The sequence below is a fragment of the Esox lucius genome, chromosome 20, assembly GCF_011004845.1.
Source record: "Esox lucius isolate fEsoLuc1 chromosome 20, fEsoLuc1.pri, whole genome shotgun sequence".
In the NCBI taxonomy this organism is placed as follows: domain Eukaryota; kingdom Metazoa; phylum Chordata; class Actinopteri; order Esociformes; family Esocidae; genus Esox; species Esox lucius.
The window spans coordinates 23,370,016-23,386,490 of record NC_047588.1 but is presented as its reverse complement, the minus strand read 5'-3'; the positions used below and the strand labels follow the sequence as shown (position 1 = coordinate 23,386,490).

General features: G+C 43.1%; 1 protein-coding gene across 5 annotated transcripts in view; it reads left to right on the top strand.

Annotated features, from left to right (window-relative positions):
* The window catches only part of dyrk1b (dual-specificity tyrosine-(Y)-phosphorylation regulated kinase 1B), a 77,791-nt gene that overhangs the window by 53,891 nt on the left and 7,425 nt on the right, over nucleotides 1–16,475 (top strand). For 4 of the 5 annotated variants that reach the window (XM_010885091.4, XM_010885090.5, XM_010885089.5 and 1 more), the window contains exons 1-6: nucleotides 152–2,288; nucleotides 11,231–11,376; nucleotides 12,022–12,141; nucleotides 13,889–14,077; nucleotides 14,887–15,034; nucleotides 15,388–15,674. In XM_010885091.4, coding sequence (XP_010883393.1) covers nucleotides 2,144–2,288; nucleotides 11,231–11,376; nucleotides 12,022–12,141; nucleotides 13,889–14,077; nucleotides 14,887–15,034; nucleotides 15,388–15,674 — 1,035 coding nt within the window. In that variant the 5' untranslated portion in view covers nucleotides 152–2,143. Of the gene's footprint in view, nucleotides 1–151; nucleotides 2,289–11,230; nucleotides 11,377–12,021; nucleotides 12,142–13,888; nucleotides 14,078–14,886; nucleotides 15,035–15,387; nucleotides 15,675–16,475 lie in introns of those variants that run through there. The other variant, XM_010885092.5, reaches the window with a different exon arrangement.

The window sequence follows — 16,475 nt, the reverse complement described above, 5'->3', positions numbered from 1 at the left end:
ATACTGTAACTCCAGGTAGCCCGGGTAGTTTAGGTGTTAAGCATTCTTCTAGGCTTGGAGCTGCGTCAGCTCAGCTGCTCTCCAAGTGTATCTCACAACCCCCCAAACCCCCCCCCCCCCCCCCAACCAACCACCCTTCGCTCGAATAGCTGTTGGTACAATCCTCATCGCAGGGTGTGGATCCGAAGCCGGCGAGGAAGGATAGCCAACAGGGAGTAATAAACGGGTGAGGGGCGAATATGAGTTAAAGCTGCCAGAGAAGGACACCACCTCGGAGTTGAATATTCTGCGAAAAAAGCAGAGGATTAAATGAAAATATAGTTCGTTGTGTGAACGGGAGGTGAGGAGCGAGAGGAAGCGCGCTGAGCTCCATACGGAAGCTCGAAACTGAGTTGAAGTGAACGACTGCGTAGAATACGAGAGGGAGGTGACAGTATTAAAATCGTTTGCTTTTGTTTATTTTGAACTTCAACGTATAGGGTTTTGTTTTTAAGGCAGGCTTCGTTTTGCTTTTGGGACTTCCGGAAACCCCCCCTTTTCAGCAGTTGCTACATGTACTTTGTATCTAAATTCACGAAGGGATTCAAAAACAGGAATATTGAAGTGTCATGTCCGAAGGGAGACGTCAATTAAAAGAAAATATTCTCTGGGAGAGTGCGGATTGGATCTATTGGATAATTATTGTTTTCGACCTACTGTAGTTAACCTAGACTTTGCCATCTAAGTGAAGAGGCGAACAAGGATACATTGTTGCTGCGTACTGACTCATCAAAGCAAATCAAAATTGAGTTTTCTATTTGAGAATCAACTGAGACGTCCAACACTCCTTTGATTAGAGACTTCGGATAGCACTCGTCTAGAAATTGAACGTATTTTCTTTGTCTTTTTTACTTTTGTTGTGCCTGGAAATACGCTTGCACATCAGCACTTTGCTTTTTCATATTTATTTTTTCAGGCACGTGTTCATTTCCTCTTCCTGCACACGATAACATTTTAACCTACTAATGGTTTTGGCGCTCGTGTTTTTAGTTCCATACCACTCCTCCCACCTTTCCGACCTGCCAGTGCTTAAGGTCAGCAGTTGACATCTACGGACATTGCTAGTTGGGTTCAAGGGGGAAGGGTGGATTTTCGTGTTGTGCGTCTGTTGGAGGAGACAAAGACAAAGTGCTTAAACTGTGGATGAATTATCTTTCTGAACTGTACCTTTGGTGTCATTAGCCTCAAGTTCTGGGAAAGAAAACTGCACAGATGTTTGCGTTGGTTTTACATTGTTCTTTTTTGGCTGATTAGTTTAGTGTAGGACACAAACAAGAAATATAAGAGGCAAATGCTATTTATAGGGAGAGTGATGGGGTAAATGGTGGTAGTCGGAAATTAAGACCCCCACACCACAAACACTTTCAGCTTTAGCTCTGGTGCCCTTGTCAGCTGCTGAATTATCCAAACTGGAAATCCAAGTGGGGGTCCTGTCTCAGCCAAGCTCCCAGCTATACATCTCACCCTTGTCTACAACTTGACTGTAACTAATTTGCATCTTTGACTGGAATTACACTTTTCAGCACCAAGGAGCAATGCATGAAACTGCCGCACTTAGGAAGCAAACTTGAGTAACCAAATATTTTCCCAATATATACAGAGAAGCATATATCTTGCATAAGAAATATATCTATAAATATTATTAGAATACATAGTTTAAAGAATTATATTATATTTTTACGTCAGAAATAAGCATTGTTGCCTGAAACCCAGTTCATTGCCTTAGAGAAACAGTAATAAAGGGAAAACAGAGGAAAGAAGACGTGAAACTTTTTTGGAAAGAAGTTAATGGTGCCTTTTTAGTTTTGTTGTTTCCTAATTTCTCCACCACTTCAGGATTGAATTGTTGATGACTAAGAAATATTTTTGTGGAAAACCCTCATGTATACCTGCCTTTCCGGTTTAAACTTGAGTTTCATTGTTGTTGGATGTATATTGCTGGATTGCAGAGTTTTATGAAGATTTATGTGGGACGGATTACCCCTAGACTCTACGTTACACTTGATGCATCCTCAAAGTTTTCCAAAGTAATTTTTGCGATTCCCAACATATAACATTTGACTTGATTTCTGGGATATAGTGGCCCAACACACAAGAGTTTCCGATGGTGATCACTTCGTCAGTGGAGGAGAAGCCGCAGCCTTCTAACAGAATGGTTGCAAACTTGCCAACCGAATCTTGGATTAACAACCCGGAGCAAAGTCGCTACTTACCAACTCAGTCACACCTACTCCGGAAACCAACAAAAAGTTAGTACACATATATTGTTAGTTTGTGAGTATAAGTACTCACACTTGAACATACAAACACCGTCTTAGCCCTTAAACACCTGCTTTTCCCTCTCTCTTTTTCTCTCATGATGTCATGGAAATGTTGTAACATGATATTCTGAAAGCGCTTGGCTGAGAAATAAGTATATGCTGTTCATGCATAGTTTTTACTTGTTTGCTGTTCCTGCATAGTTTGCGATCTTTGGTGGAGAATACTGCAATGCTAGTAAAAGCCATGAACGGCAATAAAACTGTGACATTGTAGTTGAGCTTATAGTAATGACGTAACGATAAAAAGGGCAAGAATCGGGGAAAGACCTAGACTTCTTTCCATAAAGTCAGAGGATGCACCAGTAGACCAGCTGTTATAGGTGTTGCTCTATGGTGATTTATAAACATTGGGTGAACTTAACATTGCCATTGTTGTAGGGTGCTTTGGCGGACTAGCATATGCATGGTTAACAAAAGCAGAATCGAACATGGCTAATATGGATACCTTATCTTGTAATTGTTTTGGCACTGACATAGAAATTATTTAATTACAAATTCATCCAGTGTAACTATCATGAAGTGCTGTGTCTGACTTAATTTTGGTCCTCATGTACTTATGTCGTCAGAGCAACACTGTGAATAAAAGTCTGGTAGTCTCCCCAGCCAAAAATAAAAATTAGATTTCCCGGCTTAAATAAAAGTTTTAAAAACTGTTTTATCATCTACCTCAACCCTACTAATGTTAAAACTTAAATCTTGATCTTTTCCAGAAATGTAGCTTTTAATTTATTTAGTAGGAACAGCAATTCCCAGGAATACTCATCACAGAAACTCAAGCACACGTTCACTCTCCCTCCAGATATAGAATGGCCACTTCCCTCTCTCCCTTCTACAGACCCACATTTTCTCCATCCACTTGTTCAAACAGTGGTGGGAATAGATACATTCTTGTTAAAAGTCAGCGTTGCCCAGACATTACTGCAATTAATTGATCTTTGGTCCCAGTGTTTACATTGATGGAGCCCTGATATGTTGTGCACAGCTGTTTTTCACTTGTATGAGTCGTGTGGTTCACACTTTGGCGTGGTTTACCATGACAGCCCTGTGACTGGCAAATCCTAGACAATTTGAGAGTTTCACACTCCATGAGTGTTTGCATGAGGTTGCAAAACCGCTTGATTGACCAGCATGTTGTTCCTCAAACCCTGTGATAGGGCCCTTCCTTCTTCACCTCCATGTGTCCTATCCTTTTCTAGGGGACTGGTGTCTTATTTTTAGGGCTTAGATTATGTTTATTTTGCTACTGTAGTGAAAGTACCCCTCAAATTTAATAGGCTTACATAACATTTTTCATTTGGGCAATTCAAAGTTTATTTTATGAGTAGTATTACAGATTCATGTTTTAGCTGTTTAAGTCAACTTGTGGATGGAATCTCCCTTCCAGGGGAATCACTAATTGTGTGTCCTATCAGGTTTCACTGAATCTGTCAAAGATAAAGATACTCAACAGTCTCAACTGCTCAATACAGGTCACTCAAAAGCAACACCTACTGTTGAATACCAAGCGTATTGCTGTGTTATTACAGAGGATGTAGCCTATTTAGTTTGAGTAGCATGACAAGAAATGCCTTAATTTTGGTGATATTTAGTCTGTGAATTGCCAGGTTTGTGTTAGGGCAGGAAATAACTTGTAGATATGGTGATTGCTATCCAATGCATGGAAGACTGAAGGTAGAAACAGAAGACGAACCGCCGATGAGGGGAGGCGAACGCGGTGAATTCAAATGAGTTTGGGCACGACCTTAGATTTTGCAGTGTTTATCCTTACATTTTCTGATTTCTTTGGAACAAGGCTTCCCCATTCTTGCCCAGTTTAGCACAGGCTCCAGAAAGGAATTTAGTTATCCTTCCATCATTTATCAACTTAATCCTCTTTAGATCTCTTAATTACTTTATTGGACCCATTTAAGAAAGTTTTCATTCAATCCATCCGAAGTTTCTATGAGGAGGAACACACCATCTCTCGCCTCCAATGATCCTAGTATGCTGAGCTGATGCAGCATGGTAACAGAACGCCACCCCTGACACTGCCTTAGAACTCAGGCCAGCGGAAAGGTAGAAGTAATGCACTTTCTCCATGCCTGGGCCCTTGATGTGCAACATAGGGCACATTTTACCTTCCTGGCTTTCTATGGCGGTGGGTTTCTCGGGGTAGACAACTTTGTGTAGAATAGTGCAATGCGCAATCACTCCCATAAGCCTTAAATTGGATTGCAGCATTGCTCAGAAAAGAGCTGTTTGTATCCCTCGCCAGCCTGCTGTCCCATCCCCCTGCTGACATACTCCCTTTCATGACCCAGTGAGCTGTCCCTAAAAGTGGCCATAGTGTGTAGGGGTTACATTTAAACCTAACTAACACCCTATTGTTACCAATGGTATAGTGGTTGGTAGTGTAGTATTTTTATATGTTCATTATTATTAGTTTTATGTAATTATCAAACTTTTTTTTATTGCCTTTTTTGTCCTCACGGCTAGCTGCTGTGTGTTACTGAGTTATTTTCAGGGCCCTGAGTAACTAACTGACTGAAGTTGGAGACAAATGTAACAACATGCTTGACAACCAGTTTGTCCTTTCTGGTTCATCCATTTTCTGTATGGAAGTGTTGAAATTACACATAGGCTTAACAACTATTCTGCTTCCTTAATTAGAGAAACATGAGGAGAAGTCAAGGACCAGATCATAGCTGAGAAATAAAACATCTCTGGTTTGGTTCTCCGTTACTGGAGTTTGGAGTGTGAGACTCTGTGAAACCAGCAGTATCTGAAGCAGTCACACAAACACCACGTTTTCAACGCTGCCCTTTGATCTTGTTTGTTTCCAGTGCTAATTTATGGTCTAAAGGTGAAACATCTCATCCGCTTGCTTACTGGAGTTTAGCATACAGCCAAGTAATTTTTCCCCCCTGACTTGTAAACAACACACTAAAGTTATCATTAACTTCCTCCAAGAATGTAACTGAAATGGTGCAATCAGTAGAAGTGATTGTGATGACCCAGAAATAATCTCGGTGCTTGTGGTGTTCAGCTTCTCACTTAAGTTACTCTTTAATACCTCCCTTCTTTTGGTATACAATCTTAACCTTCTCTCAGCCTCCCCGACACTCTCTTTCAATTACGCAGGTTTGAAAGTATAAAGCCAAGCAGCAGTGTCAGAGAGATGAATGTGCTGTAGCCTGTACTTCCATGACCAAGTGGTGGCCTAACCCTGGCCGTCCCACATCTCCAGGCTGCTAAACAAATCCCCTCTCTGCACCCGGCTTCCCCTTGTTGGGCATCGCTCACAGGAGTATCCACGCTGACACAGCCACTTCCATCACGGAAACTACATTAAACATTTAGCAAGTGAACCCACCCCTCATGCTCTCTTTCTCTCTCGTTTACTGGCTCTCTGTTGTTTTTCTTCGTTGTTTCTAGCTCACTGGCTCTCAACAGCGCTGTCATTATTATTGTTTTGTATTAAAAAAAAGAAAGTAGGCAGTCAGTGAGGCTGTGCTATGTTAACACCTGAGTGGTGATTTGTGACTCTTCCCTCTGTCTCCACCTGAGGTATCAGACCAACTGTTCCTGTTGGCATGCAGAACAAGATTGTTGCTGCCTCTGACTTGCTCAGGCTGTTGCCCACCAAAGGAGCTTGGGGCTCAGCTTGATTAGAGCTTGTCACTCAAATTAGTTAGTCCGTAAATGAAGAGAACCCGCAGCCACCCTGAGCTGTGAACAGTCCCCTTTTACGAGAAGATGTGCACCTAAGCTTCTTTGGGGTGTGGCTCACGGTTCAAACTCAAGGGGAAATGGGGATCAGTTTAGCCCTGCGAGAGTGTACATTGTTCAGTCATGACCACCTTATCTAGCAGTCATGGGAAAGCTTGCATGGATTGTGTGGGTTTGATGTGTACCTCCTGTTGTATCACCCTTTGTCATCGGGGATGTCAAGCCTGTCAATGCTGCAGAGTTGGCTTCAGTCGAACAAGATGGACATGAACTATTAGACATGAAGCATTAAATGCTGTGCCCATCTTCATCAGCTCTTTCTCTTTAGTCAAAGTTGTATAGCCAGATCGCAGGAGGTACCACTGCCAGAAATTGTTTGGTAACTGATCTGTCATCATCCCTTTTGCATTCTGTTTGATCGCAGAGGCAATTTACTTTTATTTGTATGCAACATGTGAGTGCTCAGTTTACCATTGTCCCTGTTTGATGGGGGATCGACCCAGATTGACTCCACTTTAGGGAGTCTCAAGTTCACGGTGGCCAGGCGACTAAGTATGGGGAATTTGTATTTTTAGTATTTTGATGGCAGTGAGAAATCACACCTGAGATTGCAACCTTTTGAGTCACAAACCTGCTGCTTGAAGAAGTAGAGGATGTTTCATTGACTTATGTAATGTTCTGTTTAACACATTATGTCAACGGTTGTTATGAACTGTTGGACCTTCCCTGGCAGCTTGCCCACTTCCCCACCCAGATACAGATGCCTCCACTCTGGAGACCCACTCATAGCTTTCTGTGAATCACTGGGGAGGTCAGTGGGTTGGTTTGGCAGCACAAGACATCATTTCATTCATGTTCTTCTTGCTCCCTTCCTGAGAAATAATCCTTTTTACTCCACTTCCTTCTCCACATTGACTCTACCAGGCACGGGGAGGGTAGATGCTGGCTGTCTCTCTTTACGAGAATGCTACAAGCCCATCTTTCCCTTCTCCTCCCTGCTCTACCCCTTGCTTATAGACTAGTTTGGAACAGTCAGTTTGTGTGGGTGGTCAAGAGGAAACTAAGAAGAGCCTTTACTACTTTCAAATAAACAAAACACTTTGTCGCTGCCCGCCAGCGCCGTAAGCAGGCCAGTGAGAAGGTTAGAGTTATAGCTGGTTGTCTGGGCATTGGCAAATAAAAATGGCCCCTTCAATGAAACAGCTGAGATTGTTCAATGACCAGACGAACAAGCCCCAATTGTCATGACAGTTATCTTCACTGTTCATGCCAGGCATTGCAGGCAGGAAATGGACATCACCCTATGCCTGATTGGATTGCTCCGGCACGTGGAAGCATGAGTATGAATTTCACCCTTGAGAAGTAGCCCAAGAATACTCAGGGTCAGTACATATGTCTTTACACTGAGTGACATTAAGTTTCTGGACAATTAGATGTTTCTTGGGGAAGAACATAAAAGTATATTAGCTATAATAGATGGAACTTGACATTGTGATACTCCATTTTTTATTTTTTTTTACTAAAAAACACCTGACAAGCATCACACTGTTTTGCTCACTCTTACATGTTCCCCTCTCACAGCTTGGGTGAAAAAAGCACAGTGTCAGAGTACGTAGTACCTCTGTCTCAGCTGTGCCTGTCCCTCAGTGCCAGCGAGCCGGCCTCCCCGAAGAATCGGGAGAGCGGAGCATGACTGTCCTCAGTGACCTGACCTGGCCCAGACAGTGTCCACCACGAGGGCTTGGGCTTAATATCCCCTGGCCCTTTCCCTACACTCCCTTACCCTTTCTTGGTCTGCACTCTATGCCCTTGACTCACTGGGCTCAGAGACGGCTCCAGAAGAAGAATAGCCAGCAGTGACACAAGACAAAGTACTCCTTACATGGTTGTTTTGAATGGTTAAGTAACATGTAGGTAAAAGTAAAATCTTAGCTGTCTTCCAAGTCAATGTGATCTTTTCATTCACAGCGGGACTTCTGACAGTAGTACCGCTTTACCCTGCTCTTACCGGGCTAGGCTGTGTGTGCCTGTGTGAGAGCTTGGGAGACCCCGACTAGACCGTAAAGAGGTGGCTGTGGTCTTCTTGCCCTTATAGTTGTGGTGGTAAATCTGTGTTATTAGTGTCTGTGTACTAGCCAGACATTAACAGTGTGTCATTGCTTGAGTGGGAGGCAAATGGACAGCAGTGACTGGTACAGTGGGTGAAAAGCTTCCTTTTTCTTTGAAGCATGCCTTTCTACCTCCCCTCTATCCCTCCCTGCCATATCTCTTTCCCCCCCGCTTTTTCCCGTGTCCAACTTTAGCTCGATGGCACCACTGCTCCCATTACCCTAACAGGGAATAAGAGAGGGGTCGGGGACAGGGGCGGGTAGGAGGGGAGGGACGGACAGGGGTTCAGCTGTTGGCATTACACCCCCACCCCATTGCCTTCATGTTCCTTAGAGACAGGGAGTGGGCTGGTCTGTTGCCATGGTTACACAATGATTGGCAGCTGGCAGCTTTATTTGGTCAGCTGTGTGTGTGTGTGTGTGTGTGTGTGTGTGTGTGTGTGTGTGTGTGTGTGTGTGTGTGTGTGTGTGTGTGTGTGTGTGTGTGTGTGTGTGTGTGTGTGTGTGTGTGTGTGTGTGTGTGTGTGTGTGTGTGTGTGTGTGTGTGTGTGTGTGTGTGTGTGTGTGTGGTGTGGGTTGGGGTGGGGGGGTGTCGATTAATTGGTGCAAATAATTATTTCTAACACCCCTGCCAGGTTTTAACCCACTCTGATCTGACACTTGCATAACCCTTACACCTGGGGGTCTGTCTATAGATGACTTTGTGCTCTTACCTACTAGGCCTGTATTTAATTAATATCCAGCCCCATTAGAGTCTACATTTGTGTTAGTGCTTTGGTCGGTTTGGTGTGAGAGAGAGAGAAAGAGGGCGGGAAGGGAAAGAGGTAACAAGCAGACAGGGTGAGGGAGAGGGAGGGTGAGAGTGGCATTGTGGGAAGGGTTGCTGATACAGCATAAGCTACTAGGTTTATTTATAGAGACCTCACCGTCCAGCCCTTGGATACCAGCAGCCAATGAGCAGCCAGATAGGGAGTGAGCCTCTGCCAATCACGGAGGAGGAGGGGGGGTGCCACACTCAGGAAGTTCTCAATGTGTTCACTTCAGCATTTAAAGGCACAGTGTGACATTTCTCAGTGCTCGGCAGCTAGCCTTCATAACTATCGTCATATCCCTTCCAACTGAGGCCAGGGCAGAACAAGCCCTCTCATAACAACAGCAGTTTCCGTGCATTATGAGATTTTCTACCATTTTCTTTGCGCTAGTACACCTATTGTCATTAGTATAGCATAAAACCATAACATAACAGGTGTTGTTTAATTTAGTTTGACCTTTTAAAGCTATGCTGTGTTGTTGGACTCTCACAAAGCATGGCCAAATACTGATAAACATATATGAAGCAGTTTTAGCTAAACATTGTTGTATTTATCTGAAAGGTTGATTAACTGTAATTCTCTAAGCCCTTGATACAGATGTGTGTGTATCTGAAAGAAACCAGTTTGAGATGAGTCACCTATGTAATATTTCCCTTCCCTTTCTCAACCCCCTCCTGCCAGTGTTGGGACTCCTATGATGGGAGGGGATGTATACAGTAACTCAGAATTGATGGCGCTCAGATGTGCCATTTTGCACTTTGTTTAAGCTAGGGCCATTGATTGGTGGGCTATTTCAAGTTGTATTGTGTCGTTGATGAATTTCACCTCCATTACTCCTTACTTGTCATGGTTTAAAAGCCAGTGATAAAATAATTTTCAGTGAAGTACCTCTGCAATTTTATACATGCCATTTTATATTCCTCTTCATGCACTTTACTGAAGACATGTATTTCATTTGTTGGTTTTGACACATGTACAGGAGGCTAGCAGGGTGATCTGTGGATTCATCAGTCAAACAAATCATTTCTCAGTCACAAGGGGGAAGTGAGGGTCGGACAGTGATATGGAACAATGGTGATGATGACTTTAAAAATTCTACCATCCACAACTGGGCCAAAGCGTGGTATGTTTATATGCCAGTGGAATTAGTTTTCATGGTGTTTGGCTGAGACAACTGGTGGATATTTATGTGCAAGCGACCAGCCCCTCTGTAAATAAGTGTGTGTGAGGTCAAAATTCTGCAGAGGCCCATGTTTACCCAAGAGCCAGCGTTCCAAACTGCTGTGTCTGGGCTTTGGTGGAAATCAAGCTTGAGTGCACAACGCTGTCACCACCACACAGGACTGTTTTTACCAAGCCTGCTGTGTTTCAACCATGCTTTTAGCTTGATGCTCAAACTGCAGTCAAAGCAAAATGTCAAGACTGCAAAAGAAAGTGTCAAAACTGCTGTGAATCTAAGTTTAGCCAAACTTTGGATACAGATAGAATAACACATCTGGTGTCATTTGAAGAGAAATCAAAGCAACACTTTGACCTTTTTTGTAGGATAGTGCTATAGTGTTGTGATAAAGCTATTTGGCCTTTTGGAGCCCAAACCCACTTTGTCCATCTTTGGTATCTCCCTTGACAGAATCAGAAGATTCTAGTGCTCAATGTTCAACAGTGTGATTTGGTCTTTTAAGAGGCAACTTCTTGTAATTTCCTCTAAAAGCAGTTGTTCTAAAGACATTTCTGCTTGGTTTGTGTCACAATGTGGCCTGCTGATCTCCTCACAGGTCTCCTCGTTCTATCCCTGTGGGGACTTGAAATCCATGTTTTCAATCATCTAGCCTTAATCCTAACTCTAAAAACCTTGATAACCTAACTTATCAGGTCCCCATAATGTAGACATAGGTGTGGAACACATGCGCGCGCACGCACACAGCACCTCTGGGCTGGTCAGGATGACCTGAGCTAATGCTGTTACTTCTGAAGAAGGACACCTGCACAGATATTTCAGTTCACAATTCTGTCAAACGGCCTTGTGGAGTGGTACCCTGCTACCGAGTACCCACTTTACCTGCCTGCTCCACATTGTTGATGGGGTGTGTGTAAGCGTAGTGTCCTGCAATACAGTGCTAATGCCAAACACCCATAGCAGGGCCAGTGTATGTTTTGCATGATGAATGCAAAAGCTTCATCCCTTGATGTGCTCATCAGAAAACCTCTTGCAACCCCCCCACCCCCCGTCTCTCTTATGAAGGTGGAAGCAGCTCAGGATGCAAGCCCCCCTCCTCTACCCTCTGCCAGCCTGCCGCCTTGGGCTTCTCCCCCGCTGAGCCAACCATGTCGAGCCAGCACAGCCACCCCTCCTTCAGCAACATCCACTCCATGGCCGAACAGCAGCAGGTACCTAGCAGCTAACGCCTTTATGTCACTCAAGTCACCTGCTTTGTTTAGTGAAACAGACCTTTTAATGACCCTATAAACAAACACACACCTTTGTACAGAGGCCATACACTCAGAGTTGGGGAAGGTACTCTGAAAATATAATTTACAAACTATCAATCACTTCAAACTGGAAAAAGTATAACTACACTTCACTTACCTTTAAGAACATTTATTTGAACCGGTACTTCATAACATCAAAACTACTATGGGGAAAAGTATCATACATATATCTGAATGTCATAGACTACAAAAAAACGATCTAGATATACATTTAGTTGAACTACAGTTCCCTATTCCCCAACGCTGCCAACTCATCACACTTGTGAGTAGTAGCATCTCATACTGAATGGGCTCGACGAGGCATCGACCTGTTGGATTGTAATATGAACAGCTACAACCACCACCACTCCTGAATCCTTCTGTGGCCAGGCAACAGTGTTTTGTCTGTTGCAAGTGAGCATGCACTGAAATGTTGATAGACATGTCTCCTTACACTCAGACTGTAGAGTGACCTGTGTTTTTACTAGAGTGACCTGTGTGTTCTTCTTATAACCCCTACTGAAAACATCTCACATCCCTGTCCACTCTATCACCTGCCCCCAGGTGCTGTCTGATATGACCATACTGCAGAGGAGGATCCCCCCAAGTTTTCGAGATCCCGCCATCGCCCCGCTTAGAAAACTCTCTGTCGATCTGATCAAGACTTACAAGCACATCAATGAGGTGAGTGGAGTGTGTCTATCAGCCAGCCATCAGGTCACACTGGGCGCGGCTGCTAATCTCCACAAAACGGCAACATCACCAGACAGCTAACTTGCTGGGAGGGATGTGTCTGTAAAAAGTTATGAATGTGTCTTTCCAAAATGTCCCTTCATTTTCAGAAATCCCATGTATTTTGCAACATGCATTAACGACTTGAATTAAAAAAGTAAGCAGGGTTGTCTAATTTCCTTCTTGGGGAGATCTCGGACTTAATCACGGAATCCAGACATACACATGGAATTCAACAAAAAAGCCTAACATAGTCACGTAATAATAATAATTACTACTTCATTTTGCCTACTCCTAAAAGTGTTGTGAATCTGGAAGAACTTTGAGGTCTTTGTGCAATAGGCTATGCATTCCTTATTGCTCAGTGGTTGTGTGACAGTGCCACGTGGATCTTTTTGCAGAACTTGTCTCACCTACTGCATAATGTTAATGTTTTGTTGCGATGTGAGTCGAGGCTGATATCCCACACAAACAAATGCTCATGCACTCCAGGCACGAGAGTCTGCTGCCAGAAACCAAGAACTCACTCCAACAGGTCCACCTGCCAGTAGTGATGTGCTAGTTGACTCAGATCTTAACCCCCATTCCCCACAGTTATATCTATGGTGCAGGCAGGTTTAGGGTTATAAAATATTGTTTGTCTAAAAGGCGGGTGTGTTGCAGGCAGGTCGAATTACATTTCTAGGCCTAACACTTTTTTTGTTGTTTTGTTACTATCTATGAGAACTAGGGCATAGTATGCCCCTTAATTTCAACTACCAGCCCGCCTGTCTGTCACTCAACTGTGTGAAGTGTATGTCACAGTAACATTTTCAATATTTGTGGCTTTGGAATTTCACTTTATCTATATAGTCTGGCAGTTGTAGATGGCTTATTTGGAATTATGGGCCAGTGTATGTAAAAAAACAAACTGCTGAAATCGGGACTGCTACTGCCCTAGGACATTTTATATAAAGATGTGATATTAAAAACGGAATCGCAAAAAAATTTAACTGATATCACGGAATTAGGGGGAAAAAAAGTTGGAATTGGTCCCAAAAAAGTACAGAATTTTATAGGACCTGCTTAAGGTACAATCTTTTGAATGGGATGTAAACAAGTGTCCTATTGTCACCAAAAAAATCACATGTCACTTTTTTCAGCTTGATGTTAGATGGGTCTCCACCAAGAAAGTATATGAGCATAGAGAAACTGTAATGCATGGTTCAGTTTTCTTTTAAAACTTCAGGTAACTTAAGCCACCAGTAGCTAAAAATGTAATGTAATCGGGACTAGTTTTAAAATCTCAAAATCACCTGAAGTCAATTCTATATTTGGTTTTGACTTAAAACTGATTTTGCCATTGAAATCTAAACATGCTCTCACGCCCGTAAATTACTTCGGTACATTTTTTGTTAGCTGTGCATAAAGTTATCAACATTTTCTGCTTAAAGAACTGAATCATGGATAACATTTTCTCCTGGCCCACATAATTCTTACAGGGTGAGGAATCATCTAACAACAAGCTGAAAAAGTAAAATTCTTCATTTAAAAAACCATGTCCTATTTACATTATGGATGCATAATGGGCACATACACCTCGTTCCTGATGCTTCATGTATGTAGTTCATGAGTTGAGCTTCATCCTTACCATATAAAGCACTTTCTGTGTCCAGAAAGTAAATAAAAGTGTTATATTATAATAACACCCTCTATCTAGGTTTACTACACAAAGAAGAAGAGACGGGCCCAGCAGGTGCCCCCAGAGGACTCGAGCACTAAAAAGGAGCGGAAGGTATACAATGACGGCTACGACGACGATAACTATGACTATATCGTCAAGAATGGGGAGAAGTGGCTGGACCGCTACGAGATCGATTCGCTCATCGGCAAGGGCTCCTTTGGACAGGTCAGTGGTCATAGGGGAGAGAGGGTAGAGTAAAGGACAAGGGGGACCGCATGGAGTAAGAAAGTAGAGGAGAAGAACATCTATTGGTTAAAGCAGTTGTAGTCACATTTTAAAAATAAAATCACTTTATATGGCAAGACATGGCATATCGAATACTGTAGAATGTCAGTTTAAATCAGAAAGTTCAAGAAAACATGAGGAATTATCAGACAATCTCATGCAGTCAATGATTGTTTAAGAAATATAAAAAATGGTTTCCCTTACTTATTCTGTGCAGATTCATCAGTCTTCTAAATAACGCACAGCTTGGTTACAGAAGAGATGTATGAGTTTCTGATTGTAATAACTTTTATGGAGGGGTCACAATCAGTAATAGTTCCAACAGCTCAAAATCTAGAGTTAATTGCTTGATGCGACAGAAATGCTAGAAGCTGATTTTACCACTGTTTGTCCCTGCCCACTAATAAGGTTACTCATGTAACCATGGTTCTATGACCTCTCCAAACGCTGCACATTCTGCTGACTGAGGAAAACAAAACACATTCTAACTGGCGCAAAATAACTTGCAAATAAATAGTGGCACATGCGTCTTGTGAAATGTGCAAAAACTACATGGTTTGAGGTGTAAATCGTTGGTTAAAGTACTGTATGTCTCAGCAGATGTAAGAAGAAAAAGGTCATTCCTTTTCTTGAATACACTGTGCTATACACATAATACATGTACACAGTAATACATGTTGTGAAGGAGCTTAGCCTTTGTCCCCCCTCCCGCAAATACTATTTGACTTGTGACCTTTGCCAACTACCAGGTTGTGAAAGCCTACGACCACCACGAACAGGAGTGGGTGGCCATCAAGATCATAAAGAACAAGAAAGCCTTCCTGAATCAGGCCCAAATAGAGCTGCGGCTGCTGGAGCTCATGAACAAACACGACACTGAGATGAAATACTACATAGGTGAGTATACAGACACACTCCTATCTATGTTTTAAGTCCTTATTTCATATCTAGCAATTTTGCATTGCACTAACTACTAAAATGTATTGGTACTGTCCCTCTTAGATCTCATCAATCCAGTAGCCTTCTCATAATTATTACAGAATTACCTATTTTTCACTGGGCAAGATGATTGACCTATTACAATAATATTAGTGAAATTGATATGACCAAATGTTATTCTATGTGGTCAAAGCACCTAGCTCTACATTGTAAGGGACCACTATCCCCCTGGAAGTCACCTCAACCACTACCCATGTAGAGCAGAATACCCAGCTTGATTTTCCTAACAACTCCCCCATCTTCCTTTCTAGTCCACCTAAAGAGGCACTTCATGTTCCGGAACCACCTGTGCCTGGTGTTCGAGTTACTCTCCTACAACCTGTACGACCTCCTTCGCAACACCAACTTCCGTGGCGTTTCTCTCAACCTGACCAGGAAGTTTGCCCAGCAACTGTGCACGGCGCTGCTGTTCCTGGCCACGCCCGAGCTCAGCATCATCCACTGCGACCTCAAGCCTGAGAACATCCTCCTGTGCAACCCCAAGAGGAGTGCCATCAAGATCGTGGACTTTGGCAGTTCCTGTCAACTGGGCCAGAGGGTGAGGAGACCAGCTTTATAACCCAGCACACAGATGTATAGGATCCTAATAAACCCAATGTGTTTTGCTGGGGGGTCGTCAGAGAGTAGTGATGTTTAGGAAAGCAATGAGCTGGAAGACTACATGTTACCAAGCACATGACACTTAAACCCCTGAATAAGGCATCAGCTGGGGGGTAACTGGGGTGTGTGGGGAGGTATTTGTGTATAGTGAGACGCAGGGTAAGTAAGGGAATAGTAAGAGGCAGAATGATGGAAGTGAGCTTGCTTGTAAACCAGTTAAATGTTCTGTTTATTTGAACCTTTTCTGTAACATGTCTATAAATGTGTGATGATGCCTCTGGATATCTCTGAAAGAGGGAGATGGGCGGGGTTGATGAATGAATGAATGAATGAATGGATGAGGGAGAGAGCAGGAATAGCCCATAGATGATGTTTCCCTCTCTCCTGTTTCACAAGAGAAGGAGCTCAGTTTACCGTAGAAGGTAAATAGACACGGAGAGGAGCTATGAAGGGTGGCTGTTGCCAGGTTGAATAGGAACTGACATTTACAGCCCGTCTTTGAAGACTCTTGGGAAGACGAAGAAATGGGCCTCACTACAGTGCTCAAGAATAGAATCCCAGCGGCTCTGCTGCACCCAGTTTAGATATTTATATTCAGACTGTCCTGACCCTGTGTGGATGAACAGTGTTACTGCACCATCTTTATTTCAATGCTGCCTCCTTCCAGCAGTGGATTTTTCTCAAATTTGAAAGAGGAAAAAGCAGAGAAGCTGCTGCTAGAACCAACATACCACAGCTA